Raw genomic sequence first — 15594 nt, forward strand, 5'->3', positions numbered from 1 at the left:
GATTGCGCGTATTACAAAAAGTCTCATAATTTACCAGTGACACAGTGGCCTCCTAAAAAGAGAAAGAAGCTCTTCTCATCTCCGGAGCGAGGCTGCCCTGGTCTTTTAATGTTAATGAGCCACCGACTGCTGTTCTGTGCAAGCCAAACCCTTGGTCAGCGGGACAAAAATAGGAAGCTGGAGCCCCGATAATGTCACTCAGAGAAGAATAAAATACATTACAGTCGACTTAGTGTTATGAATACATTTTGGCAGACAATGTGATTACCTTCTGTACCTTCTTTGATAACAAAACATAAGGCAACTGTGGGCTTGCACTTTCATGTGGTTGATGGCCAATGCAGTTATGTTGAGCTTTGGATTTATGACATACTCAGCAACACTGATTGAAGAAATGGACGGTGCAAAGTTTCTGTGGACACCCTATGCATTAGTTTCATCAACATTTTGAACCACCACTGGAGATTTTTCATATTTTGTGCTCTTCTTGGGAAGACACTAATGGGAACCGCTGGGGGGATGAAAGCATAACTCATTTACTGTGACCATCCACACGCTCCACACTCGCACTGTGGATTAAAACCACTGACCTTTTGATCACAAGGCTGTACCTCTGACTTGTAGGCAACTGTGGCTCTGCAATCTCAAACTAAGCCAATAAAGCCTCAGACCAGTCTTATCTGCAAGATAAAAGTGAATCTGTCGTTTTTCTGTTTTAATCAAACAAAAGGTCACCCGGTCACCACCATTACATGTTTGTCAGAGCATTTCTCACATCTTTCAGCCTAAACACAGATCTCCAATGTCAAACTGTAGCTTGCAGCTGATCCACTGGTTCCCTGTTTAATAAAGTTGAATTACCTTGGCATCAGCTTAATGACTGATGTACTGAATGTTCTCATTTGTCATGGACAGTCCTTTACTTCCTTTAAATATCTTTTTACCAGCGCTTTGATAATATTATTATATCAAAGGGGGAACCTCATTTGAATGCTGTCATGTTCTTTTACAGTATTTCTTTTTTAATTCATAAACCGTAAAAGTAATTGTTTTTCATTCATGCCAGCTTCATAAAATGGATTATATTTCAGGAACTCTTTCAATGACTACTCCTTCTGTTGCTAATTTTACCACGTTTGGCTGCTTGGTCTAAGTGAATAAATTGAAAGGCAGGCTATGTGGTGATTTAATTTTCTCTCTGCCATCTGTGCTATCTCTACATCTTTATAATTATGAAAACGCATGCATATGTTCTGCTGCTTGAATGGACATTATGTAACTGAGGCATTTGACAGAGGCAGTTGCAACCAAAATGGCTGACCACTTGCATTAGAGATCCTCTGGAGTAGAGGCCAGCACTCCCAAGCAGCTCGATAGAGCCACCGAGGTACTGTCACAAATCGATGCTCCATGCCCACACACTTGTCCTACAGCATCTCAGAAACTCATAACTGACATGGCCTCCAGATCATGTGCGCGCTCAACCCATCCAGCGATTCGGCTCGATGCAGCTCATGGTTTCCACAAGATGTGACGTCATTGCTAAGTTTGGGATGGGATCCCCAAGTGGGCTGGTGCACTCCTCTGCAACTGTTCCTGACTTTCTCCCTGTCTTACTGCCTCTGCTCTATTATTTATTGTCCACTGCACATAGCTCAGTGTGTACCAGTGTAGTATAACACCAACCCAGGGAAACCCGAGTAATTCAGAAGTATAATGCTAATTCCCAAGTTCTAAGCAGAGACATTTCAGAATAAACCACTTACCTAAACTCCTGTACATAAATTCAAGGTTTTTTTGGGAGGGCTCCAAGGTAAGGTTTCTGCTATGTGATGTAACACACAAAAGTGCAAAACCTACTATTAATAGAAGAAAAAATATTGAACTTTGAATGGAAAGCACAATCTCATTCTGCTCATCTTCCCACTGGCCTGAATATTAACCTAGTGTACGATGAGTTTGAAGATTGAAAGGTGTTGAAAGTGCTTTAAGTACAAGCGAGACCAGGCGACGCTTTGTTCTCAGCGATATGAAAAGTTTCCACGATATTTTCAATGTTGTCGTTACGATGAAACACAAACACATTAGGCATATTTCACATCTTAACAAACGTGTGTTGATACATAATCCTATGATGAATTGAAATTGAAATTGAAAGCTTTTATTTTCACTGTTACACAAAACGATGAAATTCAGTTTGGCACTCTCTGTATTAGCGGCATTAAATTGAGCCATTTCTAATTACTCGAGTGTCACGACTCCTCTGTGATATCTGATGTCTGGTTGCATAAATGACTGACCCATTTACCTCTCTATTGTTAGCCAGCTCACGATCATGAATATGTCTCTCGGTCAACCACCTCATGAACTTTAGAGTGCCGATTGACGCCATACTGTTACACGTCAGCAAACACGACAGGAGCAAAGATATTATCGGAAAATCTATAGTGATCATTTGACAAAGTCATTAGAAGGTGCTGAAGGAGTCCAATGCAAATCCTCACCACAAGGCTGGAGGCAGATATTCAAATCAGCAGCAATCACAGGGCGATGTCGGAAAGACAGTAGAAATGTGATACTAAAGAAAGCTGCCCCGGTCCTACGATTCCGCAAACTTCCGTTTTCGAAAGAGTTTTCTTGCTTGTGATCAGGTTTGTTGACTCCTGAATACCGATGAGTTTGTGCTGACTGATTTGCACTTGCAGCTATTTGACTGGACCTTTGCTCACCTGACTTTTTGCAGTCCTGAACCAAGCAAAGTGAAATATGATAAAAACTAGCCAAATCCATCTTCACCTGACCTGACCTCTTTGACCTGATTCCTGAACTAAAAATTCTTAGTTCTTAATGAATACAATGTCTGGAGAAAGTGAAAGATTTTTTTCTTTTCTTCACAAAGATTAGGTAGTTTTTTTTTCTTGCTAAGTCTCATTAAAAGGGGTGAAGGTTCTCTGCTGACAAATGACAGATGAGAGGTGTGCCAAGCAGCACTGTGCTTACCTCAACAGCAGCCTTGGCTCGCTCAAACTCCTCCTCCAGGGACTGATGTCTGGACAAAAGGGCGCTTCCCCACCGCTGCTCCTTCGATAGTCGCGCCTGTCACACAAGACACACACGCACATACATTTCATAATATAAACATTTATGCGCAAACAAACAAAAAAACCCAGCAAAAAAGCACATTTACCAAGCATATCATAAACACTCAAGTGCACGCACGCCGACGAGTCCACTTAGCCAGACCGATAGACGGGTGTGGGAGAGTGTGCAGGGTCAGCCGTCTCTTTCTCAGGGACAAGTAAATATCCCTGCTTCAACAAAGCCTCTGACAAGCTCAGAAAGGCCAGCCGAATCACTTTTGTCAGCAGCCACCTCCTCCCAACCTGCACCCTCACACTCCTGCTCCTCATCTGAACAACATGCCGCTTACTCAGTGTCACCGTACGCTCCAGCCTGCACATGCAAAATCATAATGGCGACAGAGTATTTGTTACAAACATATAAATATGAAGCTCTGCTGTGAAAATGGATATTGACCAATTACACACATGTGGTTTAACAGGGTCAGAACGGGGTGTAGTTTACCTGACTCCATTATTACTATTACACCTGCACCTGAAACTGTGAGGGGTAAATGATTTGGAGATACCCTTTCATGCTTGGCTGTGATTTACTGTAAGTACCACAGGCATTGTCTATTTCAGGACTAACAAATCCATTAAAGACACTGACGCTGCTCAGCACGTGCGTGGCCTTTGGGTTCACATGCTTGGCAATCAGGCTGGTCATTACCTATCTCTGCAAATTACCATTACACAAGATTAATTTAGGTTACCTAATGTCACTATTAATGGACTGAGGAAATTGCCTTCTTCATTATTTGTAGATCTTATTTACATGAACACAATGCATGAAGTGCCAACAGAAAATCTTACCACATTTGTATTGGTCTTAATGTGTTAAAGCAGGTCTGTCGAAGAAAGAGACCATCCAGAACAAAGGAACACAATTTTAAAACAGGTTTTGTTGCCTACTTGCAAATCTGGTTGTCTCCATTTTAACAATTCCCCAGGCACCTTAAAATTTTGGCAATAAGAAAAAGATTTCTAATTGGCCGAGTTCAATTTCACGAAATCTTGATTTATTAACATCAACCTCTATACTAGTTTTCAGTTAGTGTCACGTTTGTTCTAACACAATACTTAAAAGGCCAGAATGTAATGCGACAAAATGTTGGTAAGTCGGGTGCTCATAATGCGTTTATGTTTAATGATGAGAGCATTTATTCACATAGGCATATGGAATAATGTTTTCTAAAGTCGAGAGAACAAACAGAAAGATACATTGAAACATAGTGAACCATATTGCAAATTTTGAAAATACTTAATGTGGGTAAGCTGTTGAAATCAGCATCTGTGATTCAGTCGGAGGTTGACATTGTGCAATTAAACTTGTATAAACAGTTTATAGATTAGTTTACGCTGTCGGGTATTGGTAAGACATTATGCTATGAGCCCCAAAAAGTAAATGTGTGTGTGTGTGTGTGTGTGTGTGTGTGTGTGTGTGTGTGCGTGCGTGCGTGCGTGCGTGCGTGCGTGCGTGCGTGCGTGCGTGCATTTCAAGGGGAAACTAAACCCACTCTTTCAAGAATCTCTGTCAACAAGCGGCTATGTAACTCCTGCGTGAAACAAATTTGGTGTGTTTGCCAATAACTTCCCTCCATCTCAAACAGCTATCTTTAACCCCAAATCTATTATTTATCAGAGTGCTTAAAAGGTGATGTATGCTCAACTGGCTTGGTGAGATCAACGCTAATGGGCTCAGAGTAAGACTGCTGAATAATTCATAGGCTATTAATCTAATAATGGTGTCTGGAAACAAGACCCCTTGTGCAGACCTACACAGAGACATCAACTAAGGAGGAAAGCACTTGACATTTGGACCTCAAAGCACCACAAAAGAACAATCTCTCAAGTGTGTGTCAATTTTCACAAAGGTGTATTCGACCTGAATACAATTACATCTTTTTGATCTTTGAAGTTGTGTGCGCTTTTCTACGGGTGCAAATGCATTGGTCTTTCAATGTTATATGAAGGGATGGGTAGGGAGGCTTACATGTCGTCCACTAATATACTGCCTGTTGAGCTGAAATGGAAGAATTGTAGGTGTTAGGACAAAAACAAAATGCGTAAACAGTCACACACAACAAGGGCGTCATATTAGATACAAAGTTTGATTTTAGGACAACATGCAGCTGTTAAACAAAGCTACGTTTATGATTTTGTGATACTAAAATACCATCTTAACTGTCAGTCAGTGCAATGTACTGTATTTGAGCTGTGTGAGGCTTTGTGACTTTCAAAGAGTAAACATTATGTGCAATAGTGGTGATTACTGCCTGCTGCTGTCATACTGGGCACTTACTTGTGATGCTAGGGCAGACTCCGGCTCGACTTTGGTATTTGCTTCCACGATGTTCTTATTTGATACGTCTAATTGGCTTTTACAATCTATGGACCTAGGAAGAGGTGAGAGACAAATGAGATATATGGTTCAATTTGATAACTGTTAAGATGTACACATGCTATAAAAAAACATTTCTCTACTCAAAGGCCAGTGCCACTGTTGCTCGTTTAATACTCTTGTGCACCTCAACATATATTCCAGCAGAAAATAATACACTCTTCCTGTACTGTGACTCATGCTTTAATTGAAGTTTGTCTTGCAATTTATTTGGTTGTTGGAGCTAAATTAATTGTTGTTTGTTGCAGCTGAATTTAAATGTTGGTTTTCTTGATTGATAACTTTTAGTTGCTTGAATGTATTTTGTTTTTCATTCCAGCCCGTGGTTTCAATTTTAAAGCAATTTGTTTGAGTGTAACAAAACCCAATCAGTCAGTGTTTATTAATTCTTTATGGGCTGGATGACTCAATAGCATTTCCATTCAGTGTTGCCCCCATCTAATTATACAACGACTGGATTCTTTTATAAGTTAGCATAAGCTACATGTCTGAAAGACAAGCTCAGTAAGAGGCTATAAACTGAAATGTGACTTTCTCTTGGCGTATTATTCACATTTTGTTGAAGTTATTCTCAAAGTTGTTATTAAAGCCCTGTTTTTTCTTTGTTTCTGAGTGTTTTTGTTCTGTCAGATGAAGAAGAAAACCTAATGGAGAGTACAAAAGGAAAAAACAAAGTATGGTTTGTATTTGCCTTTCACTTGCCATTTGTTACTATCTTCATCATTATCTGTCTATTTTATGAAATATATAATAAAAACATATTTGCATTTAAAAGTAACGTGAACATTAATTGCAGGATACATTAAATTGATATTGGACATTTTTTTTTTGTTGCTACTTTAGTTTTCTTTAATTCCATGCACATGAACAACTTGACGGTTAGAAATTGGGATAACCAATAATAGACTTTGTTATACTTCCAATTATCTAGTAGCAGATGAGGCAAGCCGAATTCTGCTTGCCAACTATTCCTGGAGGAAATATTCTTTTTAGCTGCTGGGAGATCTTTTATATATATACCAGATTCTCTTTTATCATGGCAGTTCAGGCAGTCAACAACAGTGTTTTTTTTTCTTTTTCCAACTTTTTGGGAGCTTTTTTAGATAAAAACAGCCACCTGCTACGACTGAGACTAATGAGACTGAATGCAGGAAAACCTGAAATTCAAAACTCGAGAAACTGAGAGGCTGAAGAGGAAGGTCCTCTTTCTGTACAGTAGACTTATTTATTTATTTATTTTTTAACATATTAGCCACTTGTGGTATTAATTCGGTCAGAAAATCATTAAAAACTAGGTGAGGACAATATGAAAAACGTACCACAAAAACTCGTTGGACGAATTTTTTGAAGATCGCCGTCTCTCCAGTTTCCACTTTCTGTTTCCGTTTCTCTCAGGGTTGGGATTGAGCTCTTCCCATTTATCCAATGAACCAATGGCATCTGGTGACAATAATGAAATTATATAGAGGACAATACAATAAAACAAAACAAAACAAAAAAATTCCAAACTGAACACAAAAGGGAAATTCAAAACAACTTAATTTATCATCCACTTCAGCAGTATCAGTGATCTTGAAAATATCATCTTTCAAGTTTTCTGAATTTGGGGACAAAAATACATTTGATGCGTCACCAGTTTCACTGAAATGTCTGTTTTTCTAAAGTGAGCTAAAAACAGCCATATGATACAGTAATCTGTGTTTTTCCAAAAAGCAATAAACAAAAACAAAACTGTAGGCTTTTCCTGGCATAAATCATTCAACACAACACAGTGTGACTCTGTATGATTACTTACAACTGAGGACTTTGACCTTTTAATCTGGCAAATGTGAAATTAATTGACCGTGTTCTGAGAATGTCTTTAAAGATAATCACTATCATTATGGTTAATTGGATGAATCCTTCTGTGGCCGATCTTAAGTGTGTGTGAGGTCTGTACCTCAGCGCATGGTGGGACATGGAGTTGTCAGGGGTATTTAAGAAGGATGGGCTGGGAGGGGTGGAAACTTTGTATTATTATCTTGTTGTTAGTCATTTTGACTCACAGGAAAAATATTATACTGTATTGTTACCATTAATTTTATTTCGAAAGAAAATACATGAGAAAAGTATACATAAGTTAGAGGCTGCCTCTAAAACTAACATGGATTTAGTTTGTTGGTGTTACATTAGTACATTAAACTGTGACACACCGTCCCACAATTACATGAAAATTAAATAAAACTTTTTTTAAACGGTGTGTTTTGGTGGGAAACTCAGTGAAGTGTAGCATAAAGCAAGTTATCACTTTAAGATTATGTGAAATGTTATAAATTAAAAATGGTGAAGGTATAAAAGGAGCAGCTTTATGTTACAGTAAAATATTCATCAGATTTTTTTGTTTCTGCATGACAACAATATACAGTACCCACATAATATTTTACTTTTTGAGAGCCTCTCACTTACTGTGACAGATTGTGAGGATGGAAATGTCAAAAAATCTTGTAACAATGGTTGTGATTTGTACATTTTTTTTTTTTTTTGGAGGGGGGGGGGGGGGTACTCTCATGGTTGTCATAGATGTCTTGAACCATATGAAGTTTAGGTTTTCTAAATTACATAGGGGGACAAATGAGCCCTCAGCATAGCAGCCTGGTCTTCATCCACTTATACTTTTGTTATATCAGCTCAATGTCCTTGCTGGACCCTCACAAAATGATTGCTTCATATTTATATGGCCCACTGCTATACTACAAAACCTCTTTGTTCCCCTTTTTAAAAAAAAACTAAACAAAAAACCAAGCAGGTATGTCTGGTACTTTGCACATCACTAGCATGGTCGAACAACCAGCACTCTGTGAGCTCAAACATTTAAGCAGTAATCAGACCATCTGACTCAGTGGTCTGTCTGTACCTGAGTCTAATGACGCCCTCTCTGGGGTTCGCATGATTGATCCTGTGTGTTCCACCTCCACTTGGATCAGCTCGGTCTCATCCGTATTTTTCCTGTGCGAGTTGTTCTTCTGGGTGTCACTGCGGGACGACAGGGTGCTCTTCCTCTCCCTAAGGTTCCTCCTCTCCCCGGGTTCACTTAGATCAAGCAGGTCCAGTGTTGAAGACAAAACTGCGAGGAGACGGCGACAATCAGTTCATTCTTTCAAAAATTGCTTGTGTTGGACTAACTGATTGGGTTTCTTTGTACTATGGATACGACCGTTTGGGGGAACTGAACCCTGCAGACTTTTGCAAATGCAGATGTGAATGAGGCAACATTTCTGACAAATTGAAGTTTGCTTACTTGAAGGTGGAATAAAATATTTTACCTTTATTCTCTTTTTTAAGTGTTTAATGATCACTTAATCCGTACATATTTTACATTCTATGAACATTTAATCCAAACACCTTTTATTTTCAACTAACATTTGATCCATAACATCTCATGTTCCATTATTATCTAATGCAAACATATTGTATTCAGACTGAAATGTTTAATCTAAACTAAATTTATGTAAGTCTTGAAATAAACACCTTTTATGTTTCACATTTAATGTAATCAAGTAAAATTCAGTTTGCTTTAGCAGCACCATCTCTATGTTACCTATTTTTCTATTAAAAAAAAAAGTCATTAAGTGTTTGAAGCAGCTCCAATGAGACACAGATAAATAATGACATTAATTTCTTGTTCACAGTAAAACTAATAATTTTGATATTTTAGTTTATATCAGTTTGTTGTAACGTTATAATGAAACTCTGTGCAATCTACAATGCTTTCATTTTGAGCAGCTCATTTTCTGCTGAGACGAGCTGTCTTGAGTAATCAGGCTGCAGGGTGTCCACCTTTGGAAACATTAGTGTTTTTATACTTTATATAGTACCGTTGATCAGATATTAATAACAGTAGTGGACGTAGTAGTAGTAGTAGTAGTAGTAACAGTAGCAACAGCAGCAGCAGTAAAGCAGTTCATTAACTTCCTTTTGTAGTGTGATTTAGCATTTTGAACTCGTGCTTTCTGAATGTTCTCAGCTGTTCCAGTAACTTTCAACCTTCTAGCAGGACAAATAAAGACCCCAACCATAAGTTACTATTTGAGACCTCGTTAACAAAGTGCCTGCACATCTCTCAAAGTCATTTCATATTTTGGAATGACCTCATTCACAGGACAGACTGGCAGTCATCACACATGCTACGTCAATCGGACTGCCACCATATCGTGACAGAAGGTTTTACAGTATGGAGAACACAATCTTGTCTGCCAACATGGCCACCCATAACAGGTCACCAAATGTTTGCAGAACAATTCGTGACAACTTATTTTAGCATTTTGCGCAACTTTATGATGCAATACAAGCAGTAGAGGTCTTTGGACAGTTTTCGAACAGAAGTCATGGGACTATGCTCTCATCGGTGGAACTCAAACAGTGACAATTACTGTAATACTTTACAACTTTATCTACTTTTTGTGCTGCAAATTGAAAATGTAACATTACAGTGAAACTGCCTTGTTTTAAAGCTACAATTAATATTTGTAATTAATAGTTTTCCCAATACCTTTTTTTGATGTTCGTGTTTCAGAGCTAACTAGATCAAACGGAAATGATTACAACAATACAACCAAATATTTAGTATTTTAGTCTTGTTCAGATCTAGCAGTTTTGACAGAAGATCTCCCAAAAATCACAACAGGATTTTTGTTTTTTAAACTGGAGGCACTGATATTTTTGTAGAGGGACTGATGTGGCTCGAAAAGAGTGCTCAAGAGAAACATCATGACAACAGAAAGAGAAACAAAATGGTTAGAAGTAGATCACCAAGACTACAAGGTCCAATGTATGTTCAGTGGTGTCATGATTGCTAGTCAAATATAGTAGCAACAATACACTGGTTGGATTAGAAACTCTTTTCTCCCTGTGCATGCATGGACTTTCTCATGTCACATTATGCATACACTTTATATGAAGCACTTTAAGCTGCTGGATAAAGGCTGTTTTTTTTTTTTTTTTTTTTTACATTATTTATCATCTGAGTTCTTTATTGTAGTGAGAAGCACTGTAAGCAAAACACAGTTACATGGCAGCTGCTGGAAAAAAAATTGTAGCGTCCACACAAGATGACAAATATATCACCTCAGTAAAACAGCACTTTTATTCATCGGTTATTTGACTAAAATGCAACACTTTCCTGCTAATCTCCATGGAGCCTGACTGTGTCATTTGTGCAAAGCGAGCTCTAAAGTACAGGCACACAACTCCATAATTGGCATGCTGCTGTTTCCTGACAACCAACTGAGAGCATTTGTTGACTGAAATCTCTGCGTAATTAGAGCGTATGCTTGTCTTCCATGCCTTTTTGCTCTTTAGATGACAAGTACAATTACAAATCAAGGGAGATGTACTCATGATTTCAGCTGCTTAAAGTATTTTTTGCATGGAAAAGCAGCACGAGTTGTTATGAAAAGGCATTGATGTCAGAATTGCTTTGCCACCCCAGGTCTTCTTAAAGTGACAGAGCTGGGAAGAGATATGTTACACAAATAAGAACGTTCTCCTCATGAAGAGGATGCTGCTGTATAAGATGTGAAGTGATGACCGAAGTATTAAAGATGATGAGCAAATAAATATGAGAATGTACAAGGCCCCTCTCTCTCTCTCTCGCTCTCTCTCTCTCTCTCTCTCTCTCTCTCTCTCTCTCTCTCTCTCTCTCTCTCTCTCTCTCTCTCTCTCACACACACACCCACACAGTGAAGCAGTGGGAAGTGCTCTTGCTCTCACAGTGAGAATGTCTTGAATTCAAGTATTAGCTGGACGTTTTTGTTTGGAGTTTGCATGTTCTCCCCATATGTGGGTTTGGATGGAGAGATATGTATTAAAAACACTTGAGAAAACCACTACTGAAATGGCCAATATCAGAACAAGCAAAGAGCAGTAAATACTCTCTGATGCTCCAAGTGACACAAGGAAGAAAAAGTCAAACTGGGAAAATAACTTTTTTTCCTAAGAGAAAGGAACTGCTCACAGTAAATGAGATGTGGGTGCGGAGCAACATCAAGCCAAGCTTCCAGTTCTTTATTGACGGACCAGGGATGTGTTTTCTGTGTCATCATACCACCAAAGATCAGACTGAGTCTGCTGTCAGATGTGCATGATGGGCATTCTGGTACGACAAGGATGAACCCAAGGTTTCCTGTGGTGGCCTGGTATTGATCAACAGATAGAGACCTATGTGGTTATTATATGAGACTCTCCTGAACACACTGGCTGCAGGACCACTTTTTCTTTTTTCTCAATCAAACTTCTTTTTCTCAAGATATCTCGACGTGAAATGTATTCATTTTCATGTTCCAAACTATTAATGGGTCAAGAATGAGAGACATTTGATCACAGAAATCAGAAGAAGTTGAACCTGAGGAGCTCAGAGGTGAGACGCGGTGTCCTTACTGCCTCTGTGTCTATATGGAAGATCATATGAGAATAATGTGAACATGTGAATAAATCGAGGGCAGGTGCTGATGAGAGACTGTTGTTGAATAAATTAGTTTCATCCTACATGAATACTTCAGAGGATTTATTTGATTTATATGATCACCCATTAATTATCTTTACAGCTGAATTTTCAAACTTGTCCGCACTTTTTTTCATTTGAGGTGGAAAATTAAATGCCAGTGTCTTTCGAGGCACAAAATCTTGATGACATCAATAAAATGCTATATTGCTTCCAACTCCAGTATGAGTTGTTTGTAACAGAGAGCAGACAATTAAATAAGCTTGATTGAAAATATTGTATATTGAAATACTGGAGCTGGAAATTGTCACCTATTATTGATTTTCTTTCCTGGCTAAATCTTGTTAGTTGGCTCCCGAGAACTGCACGCAATATGAAAACAAGTTTCACAATGAAACTCAAAATTACCTGCAAGTTGTAAACTGTGGGAAGACATGAGCGCATAAAAGCATTGCTATTGATAAACTACTTGATACTGGATCCTTTGTGTATTCACGGACTGAAATGAAAGTCTGTCTAATATTTTCATAACCACTGGAATTAAGAAACTTTTCAGTACTATGAATTTTGGGAATCGTGACCAGTCACATAAGGCCTGAGCCGCTGACAGCCGGAGCAGCAGGAGGTTTCGAGGAAACAGAAGGTTCACAGATTCCCACAGTATTTCTCCATACTTTGCTCGACTGAATCAGCACAGTCAGTGGCCAGTTTGGAGATGACACATGTCAGCTGTGCAATCTGGTCCTGCAAAATATCATTGAATAGATGGTGCAGCTCACTGAGCATGGGCCCATCCACCCATGTGGAAAGCTAAATGGAATTCGTCATCTTCAGTTGAGTTAGGACACTTAATTTATCCATGGCTACTTAAGCCTTTCTTCTCAACAGAACACCACCAGAATAAAGTTCTATTAAGAGTGTTGGATAATTCATTACCATGAATATAGCAGAAATGTTAAAGTGTAAAGTAAAAGTAAAAAGTATGAACAGAAAAAACATTGTTAGCAGTGATTAAAAAGTAACTAAACTCAATTTAAAAAATATGTATATTAAGTCAGGTGACTTCTTTTATTTTTAAATACAGACATCAGATCTGTGAGGAGCGCTCATGAGTATGACATTAAAATCCCAATTAACATCTCAAATAAGATTTTTAAGTTGTTTCTTGCCAACCATAATGTTCTCTAATAAATGTACTCAAAAAAACGACCTAAGCAAGTGAACAGAAGGATGTGACTGACTGCAGAGAGGGGGATTATTGATGGCATTGCATTGTACATTGATTCCAATAAGGTGCAATACCAGCCGTGTTGGAAGTCACTGGGCGGGAAACTCCATCACACTTGGTCTCACACAGGAAATCGTCGATGGAAGGGCTCAGAAGCGGGCGGCTCTCTTGTTGCTCGCTCACCAGCTGTAAGGACAAATATGACACAGTTGAGGCTCTCAAGTCGCACATCTCTGTGAAACCCCCATCGAATCTCCTGCGTAAGTCCTCTGGTCTCCTTAATAAGAAGTGAAGTTGAGCCCTTTGTTTCACATCACAGCCTGTTTCAGACAAATTCCTGTATCATGAAAGGATGTTTGTTCTATTTGCCACCACTGCATCTCTTTGCAGGAGAAACACACAATTGTGCTCCCTGACAATTCATAGGAGTTTAAGACAATGCAAACAAGATGGATTTAGATCAGTAACTTTTCACAGTATGTACTGCCTTGCAAAATATGGAAGTCTTCACCACTATGGCTGACCAGAATGTACAGTATCACATAATGTTATGCAATAGATTAATAAAGAAATACTACCAGGTTCCAGCAGTGTATTAAATCTTGACCACAACTGCTTTCCTCACCTTGATGAAAATCATGAAAATGCTAATAACCCTTTGTCTATGATGCAACAATTTGTATGCTTGCCATTGCAGCTGTGAAAGGGGTCACATCCAGTTTATTATTGGTACTCCAAAGCCTCGCTCTGCTCCAGGTGCAGCTGGTCACAATTTGCCTTCATAATTTGGAGGTGGAAACCAGTTTTGTCCTTTTAGAAAACGCGGCAGCCACGGCCAGTGTTTTCAGCTGGTCCAGCATGTACATGCTGCTGGCAGCCAGGAAACATGACATTTGCTATTGTTGCTCTCTACGGCACACTCGCATGCAGAATCTTAATGAGGGTGCTAAAACTTTAATTACCAAGCATGAAATGGACTGCCATATGTTTATTGAAAAGTGCTGAATTGGGTTTTCATATCATGTCTAAACTGAACAGCAAATGCTGTCACCATTACATGCGTGTAATATATCTTTCCCTGGATAACTGGCTTTATAGTTGTCTTGTGATTAATGGATTTTCACTTTACTGCTGCCTCCCCGCATGCCCTAGTGCATTATAAAAATAAGTTACATACACTTTAATTTATACGGTCCCTTATTTGAATGGCCATACATGTTTAATATTTTATGTGTGTACACTATGAACTCATACTGTGTATACAGAAAATATATTGTATAAAATAGACTATGGAGTGAGCTTTGCATGAAACCACTCTGTCTGGCATTTTCTTTTGAATGACTTGAAACATACCAAAAAGTGTGGAAAATATTATTCAACAAAGAATTAACTAATTACTTATATTTCTAAGGTAAAGCCCACAGATATACTCTGTTTTCAGATATACTCTGTTTTCTGATTTAGGACTCATAGAACTGCCAGCCAAATACTATATACTATACTATAAGAAAGTGAATGAAAGATGATGATGAAGGGTAATTGGTTATATAAAATTTACAGGAATTATTTTAAAGGTTTCTTGAAAATATAAAGTACATCAGAAAGAACAATAGATCTGCAACTCTGAAATTGTTTACACATTTAAATATACAATTACAATGTACAGCAATGAGCCCAAATAAGCTTCAGTAATTGAAAGAGTGATCGTAATCATAAAAGTGATTCACTGTTGGAACTGTTTTTACAGCAGAAATAGAAAATTTGTAGAGGATTGTCAGAAAGATGGTTACAAAGTAATACATTACCAGAAAAATATTAAGAAACTCTTACAGTAACATCTTTGTGCTTCATATTTGTGTCCTTTCTATTGCTTATATATGTAAATCTGGCTTGTTGAATATTTGACAACTTGACTTTAGACTGTATAACAACACACAGAGGGAAAGTCAACTACAGAAAAAAAGAATGAGGTTTAGTGACTACATCTTGTGAAAAACATTTGTGTCTGACAAAAAAACGTAAAACCCACACATCTCTATAAAAACCAGCCCAAATCTCAGCCTGTGTAGAAATGATATTAAAACTGTGAAACTATTATATGTGTAATAAAGAACACGTCATGCACACACAAATGCACAAAGAGAATTTCAAGTGGATGTTAAATACGAGCCAAGAAAATTCTGGGCAAAATGACGAGAAGAAGAAGAACAAGGAAAAAAAGAGAGCACAGCTTCAAACATTTAGGCGGAGCCGCTGCGTCCGGCAGTGACGAGGCAGTCGCATGTAGAAAAACATCCACATTGGTACCACATATGAATGAGGCTTGGTTCTGGTCTGAAAAATTATTGGAATTTGAACTTTCACA

The 15594-nt window shown here is 38.4% G+C and overlaps 1 protein-coding gene across 1 annotated transcript in view; it reads right to left on the bottom strand.

Annotated features, from left to right (window-relative positions):
- Positions 1-15594, bottom strand: part of pex5la (peroxisomal biogenesis factor 5-like a) — a gene marked incomplete at both ends in the record, with an annotated part of 79708 nt that overhangs the window by 14153 nt on the left and 49961 nt on the right. The window contains 6 exons of the mRNA XM_080506649.1: positions 3001-3096; positions 5116-5145; positions 5425-5518; positions 6843-6963; positions 8417-8626; positions 13304-13415. Coding sequence (XP_080362775.1) covers positions 3001-3096; positions 5116-5145; positions 5425-5518; positions 6843-6963; positions 8417-8626; positions 13304-13415 — 663 coding nt within the window. The remainder of the gene's footprint in view (positions 1-3000; positions 3097-5115; positions 5146-5424; positions 5519-6842; positions 6964-8416; positions 8627-13303; positions 13416-15594) is intronic.

This window comes from Blennius ocellaris (assembly GCF_963422515.1).
Source record: "Blennius ocellaris genome assembly, chromosome: 12".
Taxonomy (NCBI): domain Eukaryota; kingdom Metazoa; phylum Chordata; class Actinopteri; order Blenniiformes; family Blenniidae; genus Blennius; species Blennius ocellaris.